This window comes from Ascaphus truei, chromosome 4, assembly GCF_040206685.1.
Source record: "Ascaphus truei isolate aAscTru1 chromosome 4, aAscTru1.hap1, whole genome shotgun sequence".
Classification (NCBI taxonomy): Eukaryota; Metazoa; Chordata; class Amphibia; order Anura; family Ascaphidae; genus Ascaphus; species Ascaphus truei.
The window spans coordinates 85,853,317-85,873,316 of NC_134486.1; the positions used below are offsets into that span (position 1 = coordinate 85,853,317).

Genomic DNA, 20,000 nt, shown 5'->3' on the forward strand with positions numbered 1-20,000 from the left:
CGCTCTCTAGTACTTCTTGTTCTTCCTTTTAATGTATTTGTCTACAGATGGTGGCATTTAAACATGACAACAAAATGAAAAATGCCTGGATCAACAATGTACCTGTATATATAACCGTTTACAGTACCTGTATATATAACAGTTTACCTGTATATATAACCGTTTACAAAGTCTTCTCACAAAGAGACACAATTAAGACGGTAAAAACCTCTCTAAAGCATTCGGTTACCATGGAGACATTTAAAGTTGACAAAATATCTATATTTGTCTCATTTTTATTTGTTCATTGTGTCAGTTGCCCATATTTAACACCATTAAACATGCCTCCTTCATTAGTTTAGTTCCAGGAGGGATGCCAGATTTAAATTAAAAAACAAAAAAACAACAAGAACAATTAAAGGCCATGCTATAAAGATGGTGTGTACTAAAATGTTATACTATATCTGACATGGTAGATGATGATTGGAAGAACCTCTAGTAGAGATGTTGGCAGCAAATACATCAATTAAAAAAAAAAACTTGGCGTAGACTGAGGAACTATAAATTGTGTACGAAAGAAGACTTCAGGTTTAGGATGGTGCGAAAGGTCATCTATTCATGAGTTTGGTATTTTGTGTCCTGCAGATTGCGTTTCTTATCTATGATAAAGGTTCAGTAACTTCAAGGTGACAAAGTGTAGAACCAAAGAGCATGTACACTGATCAGCCATTTGTACTCACCTTCAAGTCTCTCTCTGAGCCCTCGGGTGTAGTCTTCTGGGCGGCGTTGGATAAGGAGTTTGCTACCTGTGGCTGAGCCTCCAGAAGTCTTTTCAGTTTCACATCCACGGTGTTACTGTTTGGTCCGGCTACATATGCAAATTGTAAGTAAAACAACATGAGATGCAGACCTGGCAATCATTCAGCAATATGTCAACATTGCACTACTGCAATCCAAATTCACAAGAGAGGTAACACGAGATGTTAAAATTAATTGAGATGTGTATCGAACTAGACATGTGTGCAAGCTCATACATGCTCTTAATGTATTTTGCACTAGAAAAAAAATGAAAACCTTCACACATTAGCCTATTCTTGGCTTGGTGTCAATGCCTCAGTGGTACTTAGAGGTTACACATGAAAAGTGAACTTTTTCACCTTTTATGTTAATTGAAAACGTTGCTTCTCGTGTACGTACACGTAGAACATGCACATTCCTGTCTCTGTGTACATGAAGTTCTTTTGCTTGCAGAAAGAGGGGTTTTCTGCACGATGAAATGGCAAAAGCACATTAACCCTTTTGAATCTGTAGCTGCTGAAATAGAGTTATTACATTCCAATAATGTCACTCCACTATTTAGTTGCTCGAGATGCCGACACTGTACTGCACGACCGGGTCCCGAAATCACGAGTTTAATCATCAAAAACTCCTGTCTATTACACAGTGAACACGAGAAAAATAAAAAAGGAAAAAGCAGCTTAATTTCAACCGTAAGGAAAAAAAATCATATGCCATACTAATAACTGCAACCGGATTAATTCTTCATTAAAATCACCAAAACTACTTCTCCTTTATACTGTATATACACTTCGTTCATGGAAAAACTAGGGATTGCCTGACATCTACCATAAAGATTTGGGATTTAAGCCGAACTCTGAAAAAGCGATTAAATGTCAGCTATGAAACATTTCAAGGCAAAACGTAAGAAAATGTAGTGTTACTTGGGTGAGCGCTTTCACTTTTTTTTTTTTTTGCAAATCCAGTATATGCTCCGGGCTGATGCTTTCATAAGTTAACGGGATAAAAGATAACTGACACTTGACTGCTCCTCCCCGCCCCGGTTTCTTGATATCTGCTGTTTAAACGCTGTATGATGTGTGAGAGAGCCTGTGACAGGCTTGGAGGCTCGTATGAGACGTGGATGCACTCAAGTGTTTTTTTGTCTTCACTGCAGCTTGTGAATGAATATTTCCTATGACCTTTTTTTTTGCTTTTAACCACTGTGATCCTATTGTGAGTTAGTTTCAGCATTCTTTCTGCTTCGCTGTGCCATGTCAGACAAGCCAAGTTGGGGTGACAAAACCAAAGGGGGGAGGTGGGGTGAGAAATAATTGCCACATCTCAATAAATGTTTAACTTGATACTTCTTGAGAGTACTTTCCCTGATACTTCTTCGAGCCTGAAACACTGAAAGTAACGAATCAGCATTATTATAGATAATAGATTTTTCTGGCTTTGTTATCAATTTCAAGGAAAATATTTTGTCGCCTCGCTGGAAGCAACCTGTGGTATACACACGTGTCACACGCATCAGGTATGTGGTATGTAACGTTACCTCTAACATGAATCAATGGCGAGGAAATTGAAAGCAGCAAATGGCAAGCAACACAAATGAAATAGGCGTGGTCATGTACAGTTTTAATTGAAATATACATTGTTGAAAGCCATACGCTACATGTTTGATAATGATCTTTTCCTATCATGACTCGACAGTGTGCATTCAAAAAAAAAAATGAAACCCAGGGAGTACTGAAAAATATGCAATCTCCTGAAAATAATGTAAGGCTGCCTACACCCTAAAAGATAAGTACTCTTAGAATACCTGTTTCACAAGGTACTCGCCTCCAAAAATGTACCATACTCCCCTGGGTAAACACAGTGGAGGTTGCCATATCCCGCAACACCATGGCCAATAGGAAGCCGCAACGACTTCCGTCTCAGCGTCCTATTGGCTGACATACACCGGAGGATTTCAGAACCAGGAAGGAACCGGCAGCGCCTACGGAGGTAAGTAGCTTGAGAACCAAGGAGTCGGAGCTGAAATTAACGCGTTCAGCTACAGAGACCCCCTGCTGCTTAACCATTAAAAAAAAAAGAAAAGTGACCCTTAGGTGGAATGCTGTTTCTTTACCTTAGATTGTGTTTTTTTTCCTGGTAATTTCACATAACTTTCACCTCTGCGAGATGACAGCAAGATACAATGTAACTAAAGATAGAACTTGTAACACTGCTGATAATGTCACGGTTACATTTACTTACTCCACAGGGAAAACCTCATACTAAACCAGCAATCAAAGCGGGTGATTTTCACTTTATTTTATTTTTTAACATATGATTGAAGCAGGGGGTCTCTGGAGCTGAACCCCATTAATTTCAGCTCTAGGGACCACCGCATTCCAGAGATACTTACTCCCCCATAGGGGGCTCCAGTAGCCGCACTGCTTAACGAGCAAGGTTCTCGTAATGGCGCAGTTTCAAAGATTCCGCGCCCTGCAGGCCAATAGGAAGCTGTGACGTCAACAGGTCAGCTTTCTATTGGCCCATGTGACACGGGAGCTTTATATATTTTGCTGCGATACCGGCGCCCCCTACGGACGTAAGTATCTCGGGAAGTAGGGGGTCATCGGAGCTGAAATGAATAGGGTTCAGCTCCAGAGACCCCTGCCTCAATCCTATATTTAAAAAAAACAGTAATAAAATAAAAGCATGAATATATATATATATATATACCCTGTGGAGGGTTTTTGTCACTATTTTTTACCCACCATAACCTTAATAAGTGTGGTGATTACCTAATCTAAATCTCAAATGAGCAAATGCCAGCAACCAACCTCACACTGATGATACCCATCAAGGTTGAAACATGTCTGTGAGTGGGTTTACTGGCTTTGCATCTCCCAAGCCCTGCTTAAAAGATGTGTCTAAAGCAGCATGCATTGGCTAAGGGTTGTTCATGTAATGTGAGCTTGAGATAAAAGGTGGCACTGTGTGCTCATTTGCATGTCATTTCCCAGAATCCCTTGCTGCAGTGGAAGTGCTGTGTGCTGGGCGATAATGGTGAAAGACAGGGTTCCAGACCTGTCTAAGACATGCAAATGAATATACAGTAATATTTACAGTATATTATATATATATATATATATATATTTATTAAGGTTATGGTGGGTAAAAAACATCCCATGACATTTTACACCGTGTCATGATTTATTTAACAAAAATAAAACCAAAATGGAGAAGCCATGTGTGAAAAACTAAGTACACCCTTACTGCTTCCATAGGAATTAAGATGCTTATTAGTAGACAGGTGCTGCTAATCAAATGCCCTTGATTAATTGATCATCAGAAAGTGTGACCACCTCTATAAAAGCTGAAGTTTTAGCAGTTTGCTGGTCTGTAGCATTCAGGTGTGTGTTAACACAATGCCAAGGAGGAAAGACATCAGCAATGATCTTAGAGGAGCAATTGTTGCTGCCCATCAATCTGGGAAGGGTTATAAGGCCATTTCCAAACAATTTAAAGTCCATCATTCTACAGTGAGAAAGATTATTCAAAAGTGGAAAATATTCAAGACAGTTGCCAATCTTCCCAGGAGTGGACGTCCCAGCAAATTCACCCCACGGTCAGACTGTGCAATGGTCAGAGAAATTGCAAAAAAAACAAGAGTTACATCTCAGACTCTACAGGCCTCAGTTAGCATGTTAAATGTTAAAGTTCATGACAAGACAATTAGAAAAAGACTGAACAAGTATGGTTTGTTTGGAAGTGTTGCCAGGAGAAAGCCTCTTCTCTCTAAAAAGAACATGGCAGCACGGCTTAGGTTTGCAAAGTTGCATCTGAACAAACCACAAGACTTCTGGAACAATGTCCTTTGGACAGACGAGACCAAAGTGGAGATGTTTGGCCATAATGCACAGCGCCACATTTGGCGAAAACCAAACACAGCATATCAGCACAAACACCTCATACCAACTGTCAAGCACGGTGGTGGAGGGGTGATGATTTGGGCTTGTTTTGCAGCCACAGGACCTGGGAACTTTGCAGTCATTGAGTCGACCATGAACTCCTCTGTATACCAAAGTGTTCTAGAGTCAAATGTGGGGACATCTGTCTGACAGCTAAAGCTTGGCCGAAATTGGGTCATGCAATAGGACAATGATCCCAAGCACACCAGCAAATCAACAACAGAATGGCTGAAAAAGAAAAGAATCATGGTGTTGCAATGGCCCAGTCAAAGTCCAGACCTCAACCCGATTGAAATGCTGTGGCTGGACCTTAAGAGAGCTGTGCATAAACAAATGCCCACAAATCTCAATGAACTGAAGCAATGTTGTAAAGAAGAGTGGGCCAAAATTCCTCAACAACAACGTGAGAGACTGATAGTCATACAGAAAACGATTACTTCAAGTTATTGCTGCTAAAGATGGTTCTACAAGCTATTGAATGATAAGGTGTACTTAGTTTTTCACACATGACTTCTCCATTTTGACTTTATTTTTATTAAATAAATCATGACACGGTGTAATATGTCATGTGTTGTTGTTCATCTGAGGTTCTATTTACCTAATTTTAAGACCTGCTAATGAGCAGATGATTGTTATTATGTCCTGATATGTAAAACCATAGAATTCAAAGAGGGTTTAGTTTCTTTTTCACACAACTGTGTGTGTGTGTGTGTGTGTGTGTGTGTGTGTGTGTGTGTGTGTGTGTGTGTGTGTGTGTGTATGTATATATATATATATATATATATATATACATACAGTGTTCAACAAACCTATACATTTGCACGCCCCGGGCGAGTGGATTTAACATCGTGGCGAGCTCCTATTGGTCCAAGCAGCACACGTGTGGTACTAGGTGGCGAGTAGATTTTTTGGTGATTTGTCGACCACTGTATATATATATATATCTCAAATAAAAAGATCACTTGTGAGCAAATTCACATGTCTTAGGCAGGTCTGCAACCCTGCCTTTCACCATTATCCCCAGCATACAGTGTTTCCACTGCAAGGGATTCTGGGAAAAGACACGCAAAAGAGCACATAATGTGTCTTTTGTCTGAAAAACCATTGTTACATGGAGACCATATAAGCTAATGCTTGCTGTTAACACAGCTTTAAAAGCACTGTATGGGAATCAGATGCAAAGCCAGAGAAACCATACACACACACACACATATATATATATATATATACACACACACACACACACACACACACACACACACACACACACACACATATATATATGTATGTATGTATGTGTGTTTGTGTATACGTATGTGTGCATATATATGTCTCATTGCTGGACCCTCATCTGGTAATTATACTTATAAACACACACACACACACACACACACACACACACACACACACACACACACACACACACACACACACACACACCGTATAAATGATACACACAATATATTTACATACATATAGTCAGATATCAGGGCACTCTTCCAAATATGTGCAATCCGATCTGGTTGCATACCGTCCAAGTGTTGTCTTGGTCTTTTAATCTCTCTTGTAATCCAGCCGAGTACCATCTTTGTCCAACGATGTTTATTTCTTCTTGCCATATGTCCGGCCCACTGCCATTTTAAATGTCTTCACCCTTGTGATGTCAGATTTTTGTTTGGTTTCAAACTCATTCATTATTTTTCCTGCATCTTCGTGTAATACCCAGCATACATCTCTCTTTTTATGCATTGTCTGAATCTTCTGTATTATCTTTGCATAGGGTCCAAGTTTCACATCCTTACGTGAGCGAAGGCAGGATACACTGGTCAAACTTCCTTCTTGAGGCACAGTGGAATGGAAACTTGAAATAGTCTTGCTTCTTCCAAATGCGCTCCATCCCATCTTCGTTCTCCTATTAATTTAATTCAAAAGGTTCCCATCCATTGTTATTTGCTGGCCAAGGAAGACAGTCTTCGACTTATTCTAGTTCTATTCCATTTACTTCAATCTTTGCAGACTTGACAAATTTGTTTGACCATCAATACATATTTATTTCCACCCTTGGTGGGAAGCAGGGGTCTCCAGAGCTGAACCAGAGATACTTGCCTCTAAAGATGCTGCTATCTCATATCTGTTTAAAGGTCCCGTGTCACGTGGGCCAATAGGAAGCCGCAAGAGATGACATCGCAGCTTCCTATTGGCCCACTGGACCTTTAAACAGATATTTTTTTTGCCCGGCCAGGGCTGCAACCAGCAGCTCCTTTACAGATATGTATCTCCAAAAGCAAGGGGTCCCCCAACGTTAAAATGAAATAAGGTTCAGCTCCGGAGACACCCTGTTTCCCACCTAGTAAAAAAAAAAAAACAAGAGTTAATGCCACTTTAATATTACACTTTAAAAACAAGATGACCATATGGTCCCCGTCACGGGCGTTACCATAAATAACTTCACAAGAAGTGACGTTAGGACAGCAGAGAAATGCAGAACACTAAACATGGCAGCACAGGGAAAAACTATGAAGTCAACTACTTGCTATGATTTAGTTTGATTACTTTAAACATATATTAGACCTTTCGTGGTGACGAAAACACAAAGTTATTACATTAAACGGAAACAGATGGAAGATTGTCTTTGATAACTGGGATGGAGACTAAGTCCAGCGATTGTAACCATGGAAGAATTAACATCAACAACTACTCAACTTAGATTTTAATAAACTTTTGCTTAACAGGTGCAACCAAACAGCCCTAAAATTACCAGAGAAGAAGAGGGTTCAAGATGTGACAAGGTCACTAATCCAGTCAAGGCTAAACTCCATTGTAAAAAGTTTAACTATGTTTCCTGGAGAACACTTCAAAAGGCCCATGTATTTCATCCATCAGCAGAGATCACATTTTCATAAGAAGTACAACAAACTGCTTTCTATTCCTGTCATTAAAGATGACTACAATTATTTCTGTGTTCAAACCTGTCAATCCAAATGACCACCTCAGAACTAGGAATGGTCCAGTCGTGAGAGCCATCAGGTCGCCAGGTAAGAAGTTCATTGCTGTTCCTAACCAGCACCCATTGAGAGGAACGTGCAGATATGTTACGCAACATGTACTGCAGAGGCAATAAACGAAAAGCACTCGGCCACATAACAGCCTCGTCCTTACCTTTTTCTTTTATTTATTATGATCATCAGCATCAAAATGGTTTACATGTTCGGAAATTATTTTCATGCTGAACTGATGCATCTCGTCTTGGTAAAGATCAATAAAAAAATTGCGAGACGATCATTTTGGTTGAAAAGTCTAACTTCAACAACCCTAGCAAAAGGAACATACATTGCCTGCTTTTGTTGGAGGCCAGCTAGGCTCCCACACGCAACGTAGCAAAGAACGTTGCACAGATTCCAAGGAAGTAGTGATCATGGTTGAATTATAAAGCAGCTCTTTGAAAAGTCACAATGGTGGACATTTGAAAATTTCTGCATTGGAAACTGCTGGAGACATTTTTGTAACAAACAAAAAGAGGAAAGTACACGCTGTATGCAGTATCATATGTTCCCTAGGATTAACAAAGGTTAAAAGTTTTTTTTTTTTTAATGTTGAGCTTTATTTTTCTTCAGTATTATCATCAGTGACGTTAATTCCCCCCCCCCCTTTTTTTTTTCTTCCAGCAATACAAATCAAGTGAAATTAAAAATATATTCAAGCCTCACAACAACTGCCAAAACAAAACAAAAAGGCAGGTCGGGGGAAAAAAAGCGACATTACAGAGATAATAGTCCATTTATGAAAATTGAAAAATTGATAAGGGGGCTTTGTATGTAGTTTTTTTTCCATCTTATTTTTATAAAAAATTAAATTGTATTGTATGTCTTTATTTATATAGCGCCATTAGTGTACATAGCGCTTCACAGTAGTAATACATGTGGTAATCAAATAAATAACAGATAATATAAATTATAAATATAAAAAATTCACTTCTTTTCTGCATCCATGCTATGAGCATATATATGTTAGAAGATTTTTTGTGTAAAAATGCACTGGCACTACCGGAAACGCATTGCAATGCACCGCAGGTCCCTCCCTGCAAAGTGATGAAACTGTGTTCGTGTGGCAGCATCAAATGTTAATGTAGCTTATTTTATTTGGCCTAAGTAGGAAGGTTTGCTTATGAGTGTTATAATAACCACTGACATTCTCTAAAGCCTGTTACACATTTATACATGCAATAGTAAAATCACTACAGTACTATTTACAGCCCTATAAAATTCAAAATGGCTTTTCTTAGTAATACTAATAATACACGTAATGAGTGAGAGAAAAGCTATAAAAAAATAAAATAAAAGCATGTTATACTTGTAAATTCTTTGTAAAAACAAACACACATTGTGGCATATTTAACAGTAAAATCCATGCAAATTGTTATTTGTGACGGGGCAAATTATTTTAATGTATATGTTCATCTTGCGTCACCAGCTATTACCGGAGACGAACATTTCCCATTGGTACGAAACATTAAACAAAGTGAATAAGATTTGTCTATTTTCCTACAATACGAAGAAAAAAAACATGCAATGGGAAAAAGATCCATGAAGGTTTACTCTAGGGCAGCGGTGAGCAAACTGGGGGGCGCACCCCCCAGGGGTGGGAGAATTTGTAGGGGGGGCGCGGGCGGTTACAGAGGCCCCACGCTCTACCCCACGGCATTTAAATTAAATGTTGGGGCAGGCATGAGGCCTCTGTAACTCACTTACCTGCTGCCAGCCGGGTCTTCGGCGACGCGTCGCCATGGCAACGTGCTTCAAATGACGTGGTGGGGTCACGTGACATGACCCGCGATGTCATTTGATGCCGAGCCATCGGGAGAGGGGGGGGCGCGAATGCTGCGGCTCCCAGGAAGGGCACCGCAGCTCAAAAAGTTTGCGCAGGGCTGCTCTAGGGTGCAGAGGGGCAATATATTAGGAAACATTGAATCCCTTATTTTCAAGGGAATAAAGTTGGTAGAAACGCTTTCCCCTTATGGTATGTGACCCTGGGAAAGGTTTCCCAAATATCAAAATCTATCTAGACTCCTTATACAAATTTGTAGTGATTAATTGTAACTGGTTTTGGAGGGCAGAAAGCATAGAGACATTATATTTGTTAAAACGGGCAACCCTTCCTAGGTCAGAAGTGCACTAACTGTAGTGACACCTTAGCGGATACACCTACAGTAAGTATTTTCTAAAGTTAGAGGGCAGAGACTTTGGCGGAGTTTGAGTATCTCTGGCTACTACACTACCTTTCGTGGGATATCTCCGACGTATAGAGGAGTTTGCACAGGAAGAGCCCTCATCTCTATCTCGAGAAAAAAGTGTTGGTGGTGTAAGCACCCTAGTGCTGGATCAATGTGTACATACACTGTATATTAGCTCACGCATAAGTAGAGACACAGGACATGACTAGTTATATGAGTAAATTGAATAAATTGAATAAGTGAGTCAAAAGTCTCAAAAGATAGTCCATAAAAAGGGGACAATGTTTCCCTGAAGGCATGAGCTAGTGGGCATGAACCCACCCCTCAAGGCCTCATTGGGATAGTCCCTGGACTAATAAAGAAATGAGGCACATATATATATATATATAAATATAAAAATATTACTTGTGCGCACATTCACATGTCTTAGACATGTCTGCAACCCTGCTTTTCATCATTATCACCTAGCATACAGTGCTTCAACTGCAGCAAGGGATTCTGGGAAATTACATGCAAATGAGCACACAGTGCCACCTTTTGTCTTAAATCTATTATTGCATGGAATCCTTAAGCCAATGCTCGCTGTTTTAAACACAGCTTTTAAACATAGCCTGGGATCAGATGCAAAGCCAGTTAACACACACACACAGACAGCTATTTCGACTTTTGGGTCTCATCAGTGTGAGGTTGGTTGTACTGGCTTTGCAATTTAAGACTTGGGTAGGTTTTCACCACACATTATTTAGGTTATGGTGGGTGAAAAGGTGAATGAAAACCCTCCACGCATAGCATATAACAAATAAAAATATTACTTGTGAGCACATTCACGTCTTAGACAGGTCTGCAACCAACAAAGCAGGGTTGCAGACCTGTCAAGTAATATTTTTATTTGGTATATGCTACACGGTGGAGGGTTCTCAGTCATCTTTTCACCCACCATAACCTAAATTATATATATATATATATATATATATATATATATATATATATATATATATATATATATATATATATATATATACACACATATACACACACACACACACTTTTGTATGTCCCTGTCCTGTGTCTCCTCAATGGGCGTGCTGCCAATGGTATAGTATGGATGAGCATAAACAGATATTTGGCGCCAAGCCAAAGAGAGTGGCTCAAAATAGAGAATAAAACATTATTTTATTAGAACCACATTAAAAAACGGGGGTCAAGCAACCCTCCTATGCACGAAACATGAAAGAGGGTTGCTTGGCCTCCGTTTTTTTTAATGTGGTTCTAATAAAATTATTTTTTATGCTCTATTTTGACCCACTCTCTTTGGCTGTGCGCAATATAGCCATTTTCACTTATCTCTATCTCTCCCCTTGTTTTTATTTGCTCTCTGATAAGGACAGCGTGAAAGAAGGGTACATAAAACAGCTCATTGGCAAACACCGCCCGAAGGAAAAGGAATTTGTGCTTAATTTCCAAAGTAACAAAAGCAGCCAACGATTTGCTTTTAGTATGGTTAGGTGTTAAGGAACCTAATTTGACGGTTACATTCTGTGCAGCCTTTTGGTTATGTGATTGCTCGTGGGTGATCATATGACCACGACTGGTGCTAGGCTGCCGAAAATGGAAGAGGTGGGGGCTCTCATTTTGTTTTGATCAGGCTGAATGCTCCTTCGGAAAGGCCAGCCCGATCAACCCCAAGAAAATAAGCAAGTACCTACTGTATGACACACCTGGTGGATCATAAGAACCTCTGGCGTACGTCATTAGGGCACTGTAATGGTTAAAAGCCGCAATCTTCTTTATACAGTCATTTTTGTGTGTATTACATTGTTTAAACCTGGGTGTTTATGAATGAAGGACTGCTAATTTCCCGCCACTCAAAAGCCCCTTCTTCAGGACTATTCTCTGGGGCCCTGGAGGCAGAAGCTCTGCAGTCTGACACTAGTGGCCTCCCAGTGGGATCAACGCAGGAAATTGCTGCTTTAGCTAGATGGAGTATGGTAACATGCTTCAACTGCTCATTTTAATCTATGACAAACTACAGTACCATGCAAGCAGAAGAGTTGAAATAAATGTTAGGCATGCAAGAGGACACAGAATTTGATTTACCAGTAAAGTCAGTCTCTATGTTAGTAGCTTCACCTCCACCACACACACAGGTGTAATCAGGAATCTCCTCATTAGTGCGTGCTTTGTTAAAATCAGCCTCATCTGTAGGAATATGCAGCGTTAAGGTTAGGTCTCATTCATGCCATGCCATTAACCCCTTTGCTGCCAGATGTCCTTGAGCCACATTGTAGTGCAATGTATTAGCAAAACCTCTGGCCGAAAAGGGGGTTAAAAGTAATACATTTTATACGGACGCCAAGGTCATTTTTGACACGACTAGTATTTACACCTGATTCAGAATCGGAAAATCACCCAAAAGATCGAGCCAGTCCAGGTTTTTTAAAATAAGATTATGAGAACAAAGGAACTGTAACCGGATCGGGATGTCCCTGGACGCTTCTCCTTGTTAAAAGAAAAGCTCCGGCCAGCTGTGGTGTTCACTTCTCCCAGTCAAATGAAAAACGAAAACCCGGACTGGCTGAGTGTTGTAGTGATCAGAAGCAAGGTGGCAAAACTCTGAGACAAAGCAAAACTAAATACATCACTAAATACATGTGACAAGCTTGTGAACAGGTACATACGTAATATATACACAATACAAACTAAAAGTGCTGCATTGTGCCACATGTAATCAAGATACATTGGTAGGCACACTTCCAAACTGTTTAAAGTCGCTTATATTTGGTTAAAGAAGGCACCAATCATTTCTGCAACCAAAAATTTACATGGCAGGATATATTTTGTTTTCTGCATTTGAGTAACATATATATTTTAATGAGAAATTAATTTGGAGTCTGGAAGTGTATACCTTACCCATATTCACCGACCAAGGCAAGGACACCAGTGACATAACATGGCACTCCTGGTTTTGCATTCTCATTTTCTCTTCTGTTAGTAACTTTGGTATAATAGAGTTAAATGTCAAGAAAAACTAGCCTGTATCATTACCACATTGTTAAATTGGAGTCAGTTGGCAGGTATTAGATACTCCATTTCATTACATTTTCAAGGGGGTGCAGGGCTATTTCTCCCAATCCCAAATGATGTCACAGATACAAGATGGCTGCCTCCAGTGGAAGAGAGAAGTATCTCACAATCATTTTCATATATTATTTTCGTACACCTCTTCTAATGTAGATATATTTATTATGTCAGTATGATGCTATAGTTTAAAATATCCATCTTGGATTGGTAATGTGAATGATTAGCGTATGACGTTTATGGAGAACCATTGCTAATACCGCTCATCTTTGTCTGAAATGGCAAAAACCTGGTCCATTCTATGCTCATCATCGCTGGATGTTTTATACACAGCAGCTTTGAGATGAATCCCTGTGCACATCAGCCTCTCTGATACTTACATTGTCATAAATGTAGATTCTTACTAAAAGGTGCAGACACACTTTATTCATGGTAATTATATTTCGGGTTATAGCTACTAAGCCTTGAGACACCCTGTGACCCATTGAAGTGAATAGGATGCATGGTGCCATACAGCTCAGCGCACTATAGCAGACATAGCCCTTTGTATTAAAAATAACTACTATAATATATAATTTTTGGTCATGGCCTATCAAATGTAGGCCCATTTCAAACTTTTTAAGAAGCTCTTCAAAACTTTGCTCTGATTAATTGAACTGTGCAATCGCTTCCAAATAATACTAACATTTTAAATAAGCGCGTAATTAGCCCAGAATCACATGACCTCTGCTTCGTGTAATTTGTAAGCCCTGTGGGCCAAAATTGTTGCAAAATGTTAAACGTTTATTGAAACAATTGTTAAAACACTTGCACAGAGCGAGTGGCAGGGTCGAGGGCTGCCATTCTAATGAAACTACCATTTATGTGGCTAAATGGGGCTGCACCCCAAGGATCAGCTCCACGATACTCTGTGTACACACTGCACACAGCAAAGTGACCATCACACAGCATGCAACTGTATGAAGTCACAGCAATGCAGCCCCTGTGAAGTCACACCGAGTCCAAGCGAGCGAACCACAGTGTTATGTTTCGTTAGGTAAACCTAGATGATTGATGCTTAAAAAAAAAAAAAAATCAGTATCAATGTAATCATTTTTTTACGTTGTGAAACGTATTTTGTTTAAACTGCATTTTTACGAGGAGCCTTCGTGTCTGCATGATTACCACTCTTGCTTGCTCCAACTGATGATTACAATGTCATCTTCAGACATGATCGGCTAGAACAAATTAGGAAGTGGTACTGGATAAGGAAGAGATGAGACCATGACAAGTGCAGTAACACCCATCATAAACTTCAGAATACAATGCTTTAAAAAAACAAACAAAACAAAAAACCCAGTATATTTAAAAAAAATTTTAAAAAAAGGCATCAGTCACCAATTGTTAACCTATTAAACATATAATTGCCATTAGCTCATTTTGGACCCCTGTGGGACCGCACCATTGAAGGTCTCGCACTGATATCACGAGCTGCCCTCGGCCTGAGTTCTGTAGCTCACCTCCAGATGACTTTGCCCTTTCTTTCAACTTTTCTGCAGGCACCTCGTTGTAGCCGGGAAGTTCTGACATCTTCACTCCAGATCGAGCTTCTGCTATGAGTTGACGGGCTCGCTCTCTCAGCTGCCGGCGTCGCTCTTCATCTTGCTGCTGGGATATATTGAACAGTTTGCCAGCTTAGTAATTGACAGAAATGCAATTTTCGTTTTCAATCTGATCGTCGTGATAGTGAATGGTTTGCAACGTGGCGCTCGGTCCTCGGTTATAAGTAGCATTCTCTGTGTCAGATAGGTGTCACGTCACAATTCAAGCATATCTGAACCCCTTTTGCTGTCAGATGGGCCCTCTGTGCATTGCTCTAAAACACATTTCAGGCCCCTCTGGTAGCAAAGTGGATAAAGCAGTTCATGTCGGTGGGGAAAATACATGTTCCTGTTGCCCATGAAAATAAATATGTACTGTGGTGTGCAGCAACACTGTTCAAGCTCCCTCTTCCAGGGCCACCAACAGGTCAGGTTTTCAAGAGACAAAGAGCAAGCATGGAGAAGTGCGAGTCTGTCGGTCAGTTATTCCTACACTAGGAAGGAGCAGACTATTTTGGAACTTTTCACATTTCCAAGACGTCTCTAATTCACAAATACTTAATTTGGGCTAGCCTGAATTATCACCAAGACGACTTGCCTGCTGGTAGCTCATTAAGACTAAACTTAGGCACCCCTGGTTTGCAGTATGATCTCTACATCTTCCCAAAGCTCCTTGTCCTTTGCAAAATGGAACTGCTAAGAGGAACCTACTTAAAGGAGGAATCTATGCTAACCAATTTTAATTTGTTTATTTTGACGGGATTGAAACTGGAGGGTCCTCCAGGAGGTGAACAGCACTATTTTCAGCTCTGTGGATCTTCAGGTTACCAAATAGTTACTGGTGGAGTTACCAGTATTGCTTCCTTGTTTTTACAGAGGATTTAAATGTCCATCCAATAGGAAGCTACAACTGATGATGTTGCTAACTTCCTATTGGCCTGAGATTTGGCAGCCATTTTGTTTCACCCTGAGGGAGATTTAAAGCCAGTGACTTCCCCGGTAAGTATCTCAGGAACGGGAAAGGGGATGGGGGAAAAGGGGAGTGAGGGATGGGGGATAAGGGGCATGGGGGAGAAGGAGGGAGAGCATGAGGGGTTCCAACCATGTATAAAATAAATGGGTGGTGAAAAAACAAGTAGGAGGAACTGCTCCATGACCAGCCTTGTATCATGGTGGAGCTACATAGTTACATAGTTACATAGTAGATGAGGTTGAAAAAAAGGCGTACACCCATTAAGTTCAACCTATGCTAAATTAGACAACAGATACTTTATCATACTGTATATCTATACTTACTTGTTGATCCAGAGGAAGGCAAACAAAAAAAACCCAGTGACATATTATCCAATGATATCTCATAAGGGGAAAAATAAATTCCTTCCTGACTCCAAGAATTGGCAATCGGATTAATCCCTGGATCAACATCCTTCCCATGTATACTTATTTGATATATTCCTGTATACCTTTCCCATCTAAAAAAATGTCCAACCTTTTTTTGAACAAATCTATTGTATCTGCCATCACAGTCTCCATGGGTAATGAATTCCACATTTTAACTGCCCTTACTGTAAAGAACTCTTTCCTTTGCTGCTGGTGAAATCTCCGTTCCTCCAACCTTAAGGGATGGCCCGAGTCCTTTGTACTGTCCTTGGGATTAATAGTTCTTTTGAAAGCTCCTTGTATTGTCCCCGAATATATTTGTATATAGTTATCATATCCCCTCTTAGACACCTCTTTTCTAATGTAAATAAATCTAATTTAGCTAGTCTCTCCTCATAAGTTAGATTGTCCATCCCCTTTATTCATTTGGTGGCTCTTCTATGCACTCTCTCTAGTTCCATAATGTCTTTTCTTAGGATTGGTGCCCAAAATTGTACTCCATATTCAAGGTGTGGTCTTACTAATGCTTTGTAAAGGGGCATAATTATGTTTACTTCCCTTCCATCCATTGCTCGTTTGATGCAAGATAAGATCTTGTTTGCCTTTGTAGCTACTGCATGACTTTGGGCACTTTTGCTAAGCCTGCTGTCTACCAGCACTCCTAAATCCTTCTCAATCAAGGATTCCCCTAATTTATCTCCACTTAATTTGTAATTCGCCTTTTTATTCTTGCATCCCAAATGCATAACCTTACATTTATCTGTATTAAACCTCATCTGCCATTTACCTGCCCACGTTTCCAGTCTCTCCAAGTCCTTCTGAAGAGAAATTGCATCCTGCTCTGATTCTATTACCTTACACAATTTAGTATCGTCAGCAAAGATGGAGACTTTGCTCTCAATGCCAACCTCAAGGTCATTAATAAACAAGTTAAAAAGCAGGGGTCCCAGTACCGATCCCTGAGGTACTCCACTCATAATTTTAGCCCAACCTGAAAAAGTTCCATTTATGACAACCCTCTGTTGTCTGTCCTTTAACCAGTTTTTCAATCCAGGTGCATATATTATTACTGAGTCCAACTTTCTTTATTTTGTACACCAACCTCGTGTGGAACCATATCAAAAGCCTTTGCAAAATCTAAGTAGACCACATCAACTGCATTACCCTGGTCTAAATTCCTACTTACCTCCTCAAAGAAACAAATAAGGTTAGTTTGGCATGATCTATCCTTCATAAATCCATGCTGACTATTACTAATAATTTTGTTTTCCATTAGGTATTCCTGAATATTATCCCGTATTAAACCTTCAAGTAGTTTCCCCACTATTGAAGTCAGGCTTACAGGTCTGTAATTCCCCGGTTGTGATCTAGCTCCCTTTTTAAATATAGGCACCACATCTGCTTTACGCCAATCTTGTGATACTGAGCCTGTGTAAATGGAGTCCTCTAAAAAATAGAAGATTCCCTGTTGCTCTTTAGGAGTATCTGAAAGAAGGAGTGGTGGAAAGCAGCCATACTGTATAACAGATGCAATATTTTGTTGTGTGACTTAGTTCATGAAGGACAGGAAGCAACAGGAGTTTAAAACAGCTCATATGCTGTATTACTTTATGCTGCATTGACAAAGAGCAGCCTGGAACACGATCTTTATTGATGCAAAGTACGCACTCAGATAATCAAGTACCAACTCCATTTGTACATTATTATGGTTATTAAGGAAAAAAATTTAACTAACAGGATTGCTTCCTTGAAGCAAAACACAATGTAAGTGTCAAGCTATGAAATAACAGATTATTCTGGTGTGCAAACAATCAACCCTAAACCGTCACTGAACACAAAGGTTTGGTATATTTTACCCCCAAAATTCACACGTTTCCTACCTCTTCAGCAACCAGCACTAAAAGGTTAAATTACAAAAAGGAAATGAAAAATAGTGGATTATTGTCTGGAAGATTCTTACAATCCAAACCAGTTTAATTGCTAAAATGATTACAAGCATCCAGTAATAAAGCAGGGCTACTCAGACTGCAGACTCCTGTCTAAATATTGGGTCAAGTGTTCTATGCATGTTCAAAAGGAGGCCCAGGGAGCAGAATCTGAAGTACTGTACACGTGAACTGGACCCCTGTGAAAGGCCTTGTACTAAAGCTATATTTGACAGCTTTTAATTCCCCACTGATTCTATTTTATCATTATCAACATAGACACAAATGTAATAACCAGCTATTTACAAATAAACATTGAGAGAAGAACCCCTGTTCTGAAGAGCTTACAATCTAAGTCTGTTTTTAAACAGTAGTTCCTAGGAACCCTTGGGTTCCCCGGGCATTCCTAAAGGGTTCCCTGAAATTTTCAGGTCACGTGAAAATAGTACCAAAGACAGAAGAAATTACAATGCATCTGATCTCAGACATGTTATTAGAGAGGGTTGGGGTTCCTTACAATACATCAGATCTCAGACGCACTATTAGAGAGGGTTGGGGTTCTTTACAGTCAGGGCCACAGACAGATTTCCCGGGGCCCAGGACTACAGTTTTGACCAGCCCCACCCCCCCCGTGTCGGCTGTGTTGCGAGTCCCATTTCACACCTTGTGAGCCCCCTCTACTTCCCTCCCTCTTCCCATATATTTCTCTCCTTCTCACCTCTCACTCTACCCCCTCCATCAATTACCCCATGCTCACTCAATCCCTGACCCCCCCACCTCACATGTATCTCTCCCCTGCGTCTCACTCTTACTCCATCTTTTCCTCACCCACCCCCTCTCTCCTCTCCCTTCGTTAATTACCCCATGCTTACTCAATCCCTGCCACCCTCACACAATTCCCCCCACAAAATATATATCAAAAAACTTCCCATCCCCAAATACATACAAAAAAATCCCCACCCCCCAAATATATACAATCTTCCCCACCCCCCAAATACATACAAAAAACCTACCTACCCAATACATATATAAAAAAAAAAACAATACAAATAATCCCCCATACATACATACAAAACCCACCAAATACATCTAAAAAAAGACCCCAATACATCTAAAAAAGAGCCCAATCCAAAAAAAAATCCTCCCCAATAAATATAAAAAATACCCCAACCCATATAAAAATACCCAAGCCCCCCAATACATATAAAAATACCCCCAAGGACACCAATACATATTAAAATATAGACTTACCTTGGGTCAGGCCGGGCCCAGTGTCTGCGGGGATCCGCTGGCTGGGGGGGGGGGGTGGGGGGGAGAGGGGAGCCCATGCTACAAATTTCCCCCGACCTCTGGCCAGGCCCTACTGCCGGTTACGGCCGGGCCCCGGCTCTCAGCTGCCTGCAGGACCTTTCCTCTCACTGTCCCACACCATCAGCTTCCACTGCCGGCGCGCAACGGGGTTCTCTGACGTCAGCAAGCGGAACGTCAGAAGCTAGGCCAAGCTTCCTTCCGGCGCGCTGACATCAGACAGCCCCCTCGAGCGCCGGCACTGGAAGCTGGGCGGGGTGAGACAGAGAGAAGAAAGGTCGTGCAGGCAGCTGAGAGCCGGGGTCTGGTCGTGACCGGCAGCAGGGCCTGTCAGGGGAAATTTGCAGAGCCAGCCAGGACCCCTCCCACTCAGCGGGCCCGGGACACTGGCCCCTGCTGTCCCCCCCAAACGGCGGCCCTGCATACAGTGCATCTGATATCAGACAAGCTATTAGAGAGGGTTGGGGTTCCTTACAATGCATCTGATCTCAGACTCGCCATTAGGCCCAGGCCATAGAGCACTCAGGCGTGCTGAGGCGTGCTGAGCCGCGCTGAACAGATGCAGAACGCCCCTGCATCTGCTATCAGCGCGGCTATAGTTTCTCCCTGCTGATGCGCGCTGATGCACGCTGAGGAGGAGAAACTCTTCCCCGAGCGCCAAACTGATATTTGGTGCTCGGGGAAGCGGAGGAGCGGTCACGTGACCGCTCCCATCCAATGGAGCTGCAGCCGGCTCCCTACAGAGCAGCCATTACCAGACAGAAGACAGAAGGCATTG

General features: G+C 41.0%; 1 protein-coding gene across 9 annotated transcripts in view; it reads right to left on the minus strand.

The window, feature by feature from the left end:
- EHBP1 (EH domain binding protein 1) overlaps positions 1-20,000 on the minus strand; it is a 428,910-nt gene that overhangs the window by 82,242 nt on the left and 326,668 nt on the right. For 5 of the 9 annotated variants that reach the window (XM_075596145.1, XM_075596149.1, XM_075596154.1 and 2 more), the window contains 3 exons: positions 14,529-14,676; positions 12,049-12,150; positions 720-847 (listed from right to left, as the gene is read on the minus strand). In XM_075596145.1, coding sequence (XP_075452260.1) covers positions 720-847; positions 12,049-12,150; positions 14,529-14,676 — 378 coding nt within the window. The remainder of the gene's footprint in view (positions 1-719; positions 848-12,048; positions 12,151-14,528; positions 14,677-20,000) is intronic. The other 4 variants (XM_075596150.1, XM_075596148.1, XM_075596147.1 and 1 more) reach the window with 3 other exon arrangements.